The 9,716-nt window shown below is 42.2% G+C and overlaps 1 protein-coding gene and 2 non-coding genes across 3 annotated transcripts in view; 1 reads left to right on the top strand and 2 right to left on the bottom strand.

Moving 5' to 3' along the window:
- Positions 1–1,092: 1,092 nt before the first annotated feature.
- On the bottom strand, positions 1,093–1,174 carry trnas-aga (transfer RNA serine (anticodon AGA)). The gene has a single exon. It is a non-coding gene; the product is annotated as a tRNA-Ser (tRNA).
- Positions 1,175–1,325: 151 nt separating this feature from the next.
- On the top strand, positions 1,326–1,407 carry trnas-aga (transfer RNA serine (anticodon AGA)). The gene has a single exon. It is a non-coding gene; the product is annotated as a tRNA-Ser (tRNA).
- A 2,270-nt stretch (positions 1,408–3,677) lies between these two features.
- The window catches only part of LOC135554333 (growth factor receptor-bound protein 2-like), a 39,106-nt gene continuing 33,067 nt past the window's right edge, over positions 3,678–9,716 (bottom strand). The window contains exons 4-6 of the mRNA XM_064986580.1: positions 6,732–6,854; positions 5,828–5,996; positions 3,678–5,497 (exon numbers count right to left, since the gene is read on the bottom strand). Of these exons, the coding sequence (XP_064842652.1) occupies positions 5,312–5,497; positions 5,828–5,996; positions 6,732–6,854 (478 nt within the window). The 3' untranslated portion in view covers positions 3,678–5,311. The remainder of the gene's footprint in view (positions 5,498–5,827; positions 5,997–6,731; positions 6,855–9,716) is intronic.

Here is a 9,716-nt window from a genome sequence, read left to right as displayed (position 1 = left end):
ATGATGACTCCTTGCTGTCCCCAGTCCACCTGGCCGTGCTGCTGCTCCAGTTTCAACTGTTCTGCCTTATTATTATTCGACCATGCTGGTCATTTATGAACATTTGAACATCTTGGCCATGTTCTGTTATAATCTCTACCCGGCACAGCCAGAAGAGGACTGGCCACCCCACATAGCCTGGTTCCTCTCTAGGTTTCTTCCTAGGTTTTGGCTTTTCTAGGGAGTTTTTCCTAGCCACCGTGCTTCTACACCTGCATTGCTTGCTGTTTGGGGTTTTAGGCTGGGTTTCTGTACAGCACTTTGAGATATCAGCTGATGTACGAAGGGCTATATAAATAAATTTGATTTGATTTGATTTGATTTGATGTGTAGTTCGCACTGTGAAGCATTGAGGAGGGGGTGTGATGGTGTTGGGGTGCTTTGCTGGTGACACTGTCTGTGATTTATTTAGCATTCAAGGTACACTTAACCAGCATGTCTACCACAGAATTCTGCAGAGATACGCCGTCCCATCTGGTTTGCGCTTAGTGGGGCTATCATTTGTTTTTCAACAGGACAATGACCCAAAGCACACCTCCAAAATGTGTAAAGGCTATTTGATCAATAAGGAGAGTGATGGAGTGCTGCATCAGATGACCTGGCCTCCACTATAACCCAACCTCAACCCAATTGAGATGGTTTGAGATGAGTTGGACTGCAGAGTGAAGGAAAAGCAGCCATCAAGTGCTCAGCATATGTGGGAACATCAAGATTGTTGGAAAAGCATTCCTCAAGAAGCTGGTTGAGAGAACGCCAAGAGTGTGCAAAGCTGTCATCAAGGAGGTAAAGGGTGGCTATTTTGAAGAATCTCAAATAAGAAATATATTTAGATTTGTTTAACACATTTGTTGGTTATTACATGTATACATATGTGTTATTTCATAGTTTTGAAAAACCCTTGAATTAGTAGGTGTGTCCACTTTTGACTGGTAATGTATATAACAATATATATCATAACACAATGTATATACATCATTGATCGTAACGTTACTGTATGTATGTGTTACAATGTCCCCAAAAGTGGACAATTCCTCATCGTCACGGCTAAGTGTTCGTTGTCGGCAGGATTCGAACCTGCGCGGGAAGAACCCAATGGATTTCTAGTCCATCGCCTTAACCACTCGGCCACGACAACTTCATACCACCTCATTTAAAACATTACAATCAAATAAATTACATCACGATACAAATTCTTATGCGGAAAATACATTTCATTGTAACACTTGCAACAAGAACTTGTTACACGTTATATAGATTAGACATATTTTTTAAAGGTCTCTTATCAAGTTGTCGTGGCCGAGTGGTTAAGGCGATGGACTAGAAATCCATTGGGATCTTCCCGCGCAGGTTCGAATCCTGCCGACAACGGTTAGCTTTTTTGTAGGTTTTTGTTAAAAGCCATAAAGTCCAGTCTTGTGGTCTGGTCATAATTTAGCACAAAATGCAGTTCGTTCATACAGGAACAGGCAGCATGTACGAATTCATCTCGAATGATTCTCGTAACGGACATGTAGGGACGCAAAAACTACACCCCGTTATCGTAGTGATGCACTTTTACAAAATGTATTTTAACGTTATTTTTAAAAAGAAGCTTTGAAAACATTGACATGTGCATTCTGTTATATCTAATAAATTGAAAACGGGTAAAATATTAACATTATTATAGCGCTATGCCGTGGTCGAACCGAATGGTGGCATGAAAAAAACAAATTAATTTCAGATGATGATAGCTGCCAGGAGGTGGCGATAATGCATTATGTATACCAGAATAAACATTTCTGTCAGCAGGCAGGGATTGCAGTCACACAAGGATGATCATATTTTCCAGACATTTTAAAATGCGTCTGTATTTGATGTAATGTAGTGGGTACAACAGATTAGTTTTCATATTGGCAACTATGTGTACCCATTAAAGGCATTGTAGAATAAACATGTTTTGGCATGCTTGATCTGACAGTCTGGGTTGTAGTGAGACATTTTGACAGTGTCATGGTGGTAGTGTAAAAGTACACCATTGAGATATCTCAGTCTGATAAGTAAGGGGGTGACTGGAGTACAAAGAATCCAATGCTTGCATTTCACAGACTATTTGCATGAGGTTCAGTAAGCGGGTGAACATCAGTGGTGTCTTTATTCCTATTTGAATATGATGACAGCATAAAGAATAGCAGTGGGAAGATCTGGAAAGTTTTGCCTTCGAATACTACCTTCCAATAGTGGATCATGAACTGGTGTGGCCCAGGGCGAGTGACAGGATGCCTCCCACGTGGGTGTTTAACTTACTCACTACTCTTTGACTTCTAATCCAAGAGGCGACAGCAATGTGAATCTATTGACTTGATCCTCTGAACAGGAGTTGGAAAATGTCTGGTGCCCAGGGCCCTCATGTTAAATTTAATCTCCAATTGAGGCTTGTGTAGTGTATTACTGCTGTAGTTTAACCTGAGCATCCAATCAGTCCCTCCCTCCCTCCGCCTGCCAAACCCCGACATTGAACACAGTAAAAAAGATGCTCCAGTGGTGTCAAAAACACAGGCCCAACACGTATTTCCACAAATGAAATAGGCCCCAGGAAGTATGACATGGGAAGTTCAGTGTTATTTCACTGTGTGTGTCAATGTCTCTAGATGTCTGAAGGAGAATACAAATATGTATTTCTCTGCACACACACCCACACCTCCGAATGGATAAACTGACGCGCACACACACCAAGCTAAGCGGAGAGAGAAACTGTACGTTGCATCTTAGCAAACAAACAATTAATGTAAACACCAAGCAATAACACACAGTGAATTGCATCAAGATCTATAAAAAGTCATGTGTTTCCATGTTATCAAAGCCAGCAAGTCCCTTAGTGGAAAATATGACAGTCAATTGATAATTTAATTGATCCTCAAATGATGGGAGATAGAGACCCTGGGAAATTGTCTGACACATTTTTGGAGAAGACAGGTTTTGGTAAATGCTTGTGAAGTTCCCTGGCTATCCGGGACAACGTCATCAAATATGGCTGTTATATATTCATGCTGCTCACTTAAATGTCTCTCGACTCCAGACCTGAGGACTTTAGCAGTACATGACATCATCAGACTATAATGAATTCCATGGACTGAGGATGGAGAGCACTTAATGTTCCCAGTCCGCTGTTTTGTTAAGTGTCCGTCAGTGGAAAGGCTGCCTGCATGTGACGCAACATAGTCAGAAAGTGGCCAAATTGGTTGGAAGTGTTTAAGGGCTAAAAATAACAGAACACAAAAGCACAGTCCAACAGAACAAGGGTAATGCAATGTGTACATTTTCAGCGGGCAGCAAACCGCTGTATGTACCAAGAACCCAAGGCTGTGCTTAAAGACGCCAAGCCATCAGCTTCCTCTTCAACTGAAGCTTGTTCATGGCACCCAGAGGGACGGGAACTTGGCATTGGACACGCAGGGGAGTCTGATGTGTCAATATAGGTATTTTTTTGTGATTCCTGTCTGATTCATGGCCGAACGCTGCATGTCCCAGTCCCTACAGGTTGTCAGATGCAAAGCCAGGTAATGGGCAACTCATTTCTATACATTTTTAGACAGATGAATTTAGCCATCAAAAGGTTTGTTGAATCACAAGATGAAAAAATAACTATGTGACTATCTATGGACCACACCACATGGTTGCTCTTTTTTTATTTGTAGAATTGCATTTTTATTTAAAAATTAAATTAAAAAAAGAGGCAAAAAAAACAGTATCAATAGGGAAGAGAAGGCAAGATACACTTAAATAAGAAAAGTTCCATGTTGGAAAGGGCACAGGGAGGGAGGGAGATGTGGCGTTGATGGGACATGTTGGATTATGTACATGGTTTCTCACTGCAGGATTGACGGGCCCCACAAAGGGGCTCAAAGCAGCAGGTCGGAGACACTGAAACACCAGAGAGAAAGGCACTATCCAGAGAGAACAAACTAAACACACAGAAAAAAAAACACACCAGACCAGAAATCAAATGCTTAACATAAAAAGTGCTTGACACACCACAGACGAGAGAAAAACAACATTGGTAAAGCTGATCTCTCAACTTTAAGCATAAAAGACAATTTTCTCAAACTGTTTATCACGCCATCATGTGATTATCCAACTCACCTACTTGTTATGTGTGAGTCTAACAAGGAGGGGACTGTTAATGTATGCGCGTGTGTGATTGATGCATATTTTTCATACATCTCTCTATATAATTTTATATTGACACCATTACTAATTCAGCACTTCTCGGAAATCCCTTGCAGTTGTGTAGTTCAGTTCTCCGACCTTGCTTCCCTCATGTCAATGTCTCTGGACTCAGTCAGCTACATTCACGGCCCAAGAGTAAAATGGCTGCAATATATACATTGGCTTCAAAAGGTGGATGGCCTTTTACAGGGTTTCATAATACAACAGCTCATGCAGCATACATGGCTCTACTCGCTGCTCGGCGTTAGCTTCCTGACACGATTGGTTTTGTTAAAAATAACAGAAAATTAGGAAATTATTTCATGTTTTAAATATCATGCCATTTTATCTGGGAGCCCTCAAATAATTCAGGAAAAATTATTCAGACAATTATACTGACAATTCAGCTTATCCCAGAGCTACTAGGTCTATTCCAGACTAACATTTAACATAATTTACAAATGAAAAAAAAACAATACAATTTGTGATGACTGGTAAAACACATACAAATATATATAATATATATTCTTAAAAAATGGATTCTCTCTATACTGTAGGTGATTTATTTATACAGCCCTGGGCTGATGTACAATGCCAATGATCTTGGACTTGATAACTTGCTGCAGATAACATCAGTATTATTTTTATTTTTTTCAATCACTTTTTAAAATATTTGTACATGTATTTTTATTTAAAACAGCGTTAGGATTTATTGTTTTTTCATTTAGGTGATTAAAACATGCAGCAAAAAAGGAAAAGAAAACGCATGTAAAGATGTAGAGGAGAGGACAGAAGCAGATGTGGGAGTCTAGGTATAGAATCATTCTCATTATCTTCACTTTTGGTGCACTATGCTTAGTTTCTCTGTGTTTTTCCTCAAGGACAGTTCAGTTCTGACTGAAGCGTTCACTATGGAGGCGAACATTCTCAGTGTTAAAAGTTGGCTTTGCTCAGCTGCCACCGACAAGGTGATGCCGTCGACAGAACTCCTCCTCCATTTTTCATTCCTTGTTGCATTCTCCCTCTCTGTTCCTGATGTCTTCTTGATGGGTTGATATGGGGTGGTTGTTGATATTTATGTGTTTGTTTACATGTTCCGGTTGACTGGTGTCACGTAGTTGCGGGGGAACATGCCCGTCAGCCCGTGGCATCCTCCCTTCCACCAGTTAGGGTCAGAGTTGTCCAGGACCTGGATGAAGTCTCCGCGTCGGAAGCCCAGCTCGCCATCCTCCTGGGGGTCAAAGTCAAAGAGAGCCTGTACATATGTGGGATGCTGTGGGCAGGGAGAGAGAAAGAGAGCAAAACAAATCCATGAGTCCCAGACATGTTAACACAGTCTTTCAAAAGGACAAAGCCTCGGTTCTTCCCATATTGTGTTTTCTGAACCAACCGTGATTCGTTGGTGAACTGAGCCAATGCCATGACATCCAAAGGTTAGGCCGGCAGGATGAGGGATTGAGTCAGCAACTCTGGGGCCAATCGGTCTCTCTCAAAGCTATTATTTTACACTAATAACCTAGTTTTTTGTTGTGACCTTTAAGTCTCCTACAAAGCCACACTGGTAAAGAGCCAAATATGAAGGTTAAGGGGGATGTGTTCTTACCTGGGGGACCTGCTCAATGTCACGCAGGAAGATCTGCTGGTTGCGGGATACAGAGGTGGAGCGGTGGTAGTCCACCAGCTCATTGAGCGAGTTGAACTTCACCACCCACAGGAAGTACTTTCCTGCCCCATCACGCAGGACTTTGAAGTGCTGAACGTCATTTCCAAACCTGAGGAGATGGGTGACAGAGGAAGAGAACCATGGGTAGCTGGCCAGCAGCAGACAGTCAACAGACACAGAACTGCTGAAACAGGACAGAGAAAAGAGATCCCAACGGCCAAAGGAAATACATGTGGAAATGTTCTCTTAGCAACACATTAGAAAGACAGACTGTCTCTATAACAGTGTGAACACAAGTCATGACCCCATGGATGGCAATGCTGCAGACAGAGATAAACTAGCCTCTTCCACAGCCATCAGGGGGATTAGTCTCCATTCTAAGACAAACTCCTTGTTCTGTACTCAGAGGGCAATAGACAGCTGGAGTCACATAGTGATCACTTTAATTATCTTGAATTGTCTATCTAATTTACATAGACAGACACTACAGCAACATGACAGTGAGGGCTGCTGAATTTACCCTTTTTAAGTAAAGCAGAGTGGAAACAGACATGGGGAAATCAAAGCGTTTGCGTCAGTATTGTGCAAGCTGGAAAGAGAGAGCTGAAATCCTGCTGTAAAATGACTGAGTGAGTTGGAGTTAATGTTCATAGACACCAGGGGGCAGCACAGAACACTGGGTAAAAAATAAAGTGCTAGTGCTGTATTTAAACACAGGAAGAGAAAGAGAAACATAGCAGATGTTTGTGTCTGTTATCCAATACATTGTACGGTGCATAGCAGTCCCTCGCCCAAACATATGTAGAGCAGGGCTTCTAAACCTTTCGTGTGTGTGTTCACTTACTTGACAGAGAGGGAGAAGTCCCCTGGCGCACTCTCACTCTCTCGGATGAGGAAGGCCCCGTCGTGCCTCTGTTTGTTCAACATCTCCTCAGCTTTGGCACGGGGGATCTTGCCAAAGAACCACCTGGAGGGAGGGACAGTACCACACATACACACAGGGTCAGGGGAGAGAACACAGCCGGGACAACATGAAGCAAACAGACATCTGCTCCCTCACGATCAGAGACGACACATGGTCATCTCCCACTGTTTACAGTCCTAAGAGATTATACAGAATTTCAGATAAAGCCTCTGCCCCAGTCAACCGTTTAATACTGCAGGTAGGAGAACCAGAACGGTGGGCGTTGTGTACAGTGGGGGCACAGGGGTTAAGGAGTGGGGATTGCGTGCTGTGCTGTTGAAGCAGAGCCAGTCTCACTCCCAGCAAGGTCTGTGATAGCAGCCCTGACTGGGCCAATGGCAGCTGTAGCAGCAGGAGGCAAAGAGAGAGCGAGAGAAATCACTCTCTCCGGTTAATTATTAACCAGAGCAGCCAGAGAGATGACATCTTGGCTCCTTTGCATGAAAGTGAAAATCAATAATAAAATGACCAAGACCTAATCCTCTTTGCATTTGTGCCCTCTATCGGCTGCCCCCGCCTACAGTTCCCTGTCTGATAAAGGTGCCGGCAGAGCAATTTAAAGCAGGCACGGAAAGAGCAGCCAGGCCATTTGGAGTCAGACTGGTTGCGTCTCTCTCACACACACACACACACACACACACAGACACACAGACACACATGCCACTATGGAAAAGCAAACTAAAGGTATTTTGACTCAATTGTTATTATTTTACACCACTTCTACTATAAGGATGGTCCAAAAGTTCCATATTTCATAGTCTGGTCTGTGAATACATACCAGGAGACGAAATGCAGAGGTACATTAACATCTAGCGTTGTCTGAAGCTACTGTACTGCATGTGGGTAGTTGCCATATAGCCAAAACAAAAGTGAACAAATGATTTATTCAAAAATTAAAGTAAAAAAAGATAGTTGCAAAAAAGTATATTTAAACATTTCAAAATGTTCTGTGGCCACTTTTTATTTTAAATATGTATCCAATTTAATGAAACATTTCATGCATTAGTGCCTTGAATTTGTCCTGTGACATAAGTAATATTAATATAACGGTTTAATGATTCTCAAATAGACAAGAAAATGATTGACTAATTATCAGTTACTTTGTTTTTAAATCAGTAATCATAGTGTTGAAAAACACATTTACTTGTATAATGATGATAACCAAGTGTCTTCCCGTTACATTTTGAGTAACATTGTAATTTGACAAAAACCTAGATAAAAAGCAATTACTTTACTTGTGTATTATGATAATGTTACCTGCTTTGACAATTATTTTCCATTTTGTTCAAGAAAACCCATTTTTTATTGGTGTAACCCTATAGAACATGATGTCCCACCGATGGACAATACACAACAGGCAGTCCAATGTTACGGTTAAAAAGTAAATAAATGAAACTATGGAGTTTCTGACCGCTCTAAAATGCAACTTCTAAACATCAGTAACAGATCCTCATTAAAGGATTTAAAATGTACTACAATTACAGGGCATCGAAAAACTCCTGCAATGCTATTTTTCATCACTACCTCCCCGAGTCGGGAGTGGGTAATTTGTGAGCCTGTTGCCTTCCTTGGATGTGGAAGCCGTTTCTTAGGCTCCGCGCCGGAATCTAACCCTGATTCCCCGTTACCCATGAACACCATGGTATGCACAGAAAGTACCATCGGAAATTGACAGGGCACACAATCAATTTAGATGTCAGCGCCACGAATGGCACGCCACCGGTCGAGGTTATAGAGTCACTAAAAGCCTTAGAGTATCCGCATGGATTTTAGGTCTGTTAAATACACACATCCCCAACGGTCAGCACTCGTTGGCATGTATTAGCTGTAGAACAGTTATCCAAGTAACGTTGGAGCGAGCAAAGGAACTGATTTAAATAAGACATTAGCAGTTTCACTGTACCGGCCGTGTGTACTAAGCCTTGCATGTCTTTGAGAGGAATATGCTACTGGCAGGATCACCCAGGGAGACACCCCACGTGCAGCGAGGTGCAGGGCACAGTTATCCAGTGATGGAGGACACCCAAACGAACCAGTGGGAGGCCCCTCTCCTACCAACAACCAAAGCCGTGGGAGCCCAAAGCACCACTTGAGAGGTGTTCTGTTGGAGGGTTTTTGGAGTATATCGCAAAATGGGGTTTGAGAAACACAACGTGTCTCTGACACTGGTGGGTAATATATTGGAGGCAGGGTGAACAATCTCCAAAGGAGGTGCCAACCCAATGTGGATCACGTATTCCAATTGGACAGGAGTAATTGGTGGGATAGACAAAGACGGATCAAGGGAATGGATGGTCTAATGCAGAGAGTGATAACCAGTGGTGGGAGCACCACAGCCAGTCCCCAATATCATTAGGGCCATGTTAAAGAACCAGGCTTTCCCAAGTGGCAGAGAGACACAGATGCCGCCGGAGCAATGGTCACCTGCAGGGATTGAAAACCTGGCGTGGTTGCAAAAGGATACTGCACAAATAAGGTAAGTTTACCATCAAAAAATAACTGAACAAAATCAAACTCAACATGTAAAGTGTTGATCCTACTGAGCTGAAATAAAAGATCCCAGAAATATTCCAAATGCACAAAAAGAGTATTTCTCTCAAATGTTGTGCACAAATTAGTTACAACCCTGTTAGTGAGCATTTCTGACAGGTGTGACATATCAAGAAGCTGATTAAACATTATCATTACACAGGTGCACCTTGTGCTGGAGACAATAATTGGTCACTCTAAAATGTGCAGTTTAGTCACACAACACAATGCCACAGATGTCTCAAGTTAAGGGATCGTGCAATTGGCAAGCGGACTGCAGGAATGTCCAACAGAGTTGTTGCCAGAGAATTTAATGTTCTTTTCTCTACCATAATC

Source organism: Oncorhynchus masou, chromosome 14 (genome assembly GCF_036934945.1).
Source record: "Oncorhynchus masou masou isolate Uvic2021 chromosome 14, UVic_Omas_1.1, whole genome shotgun sequence".
In the NCBI taxonomy this organism is placed as follows: Eukaryota; Metazoa; Chordata; class Actinopteri; order Salmoniformes; family Salmonidae; genus Oncorhynchus; species Oncorhynchus masou.
This window is presented reverse-complemented; position numbering and strand designations above follow the sequence as displayed.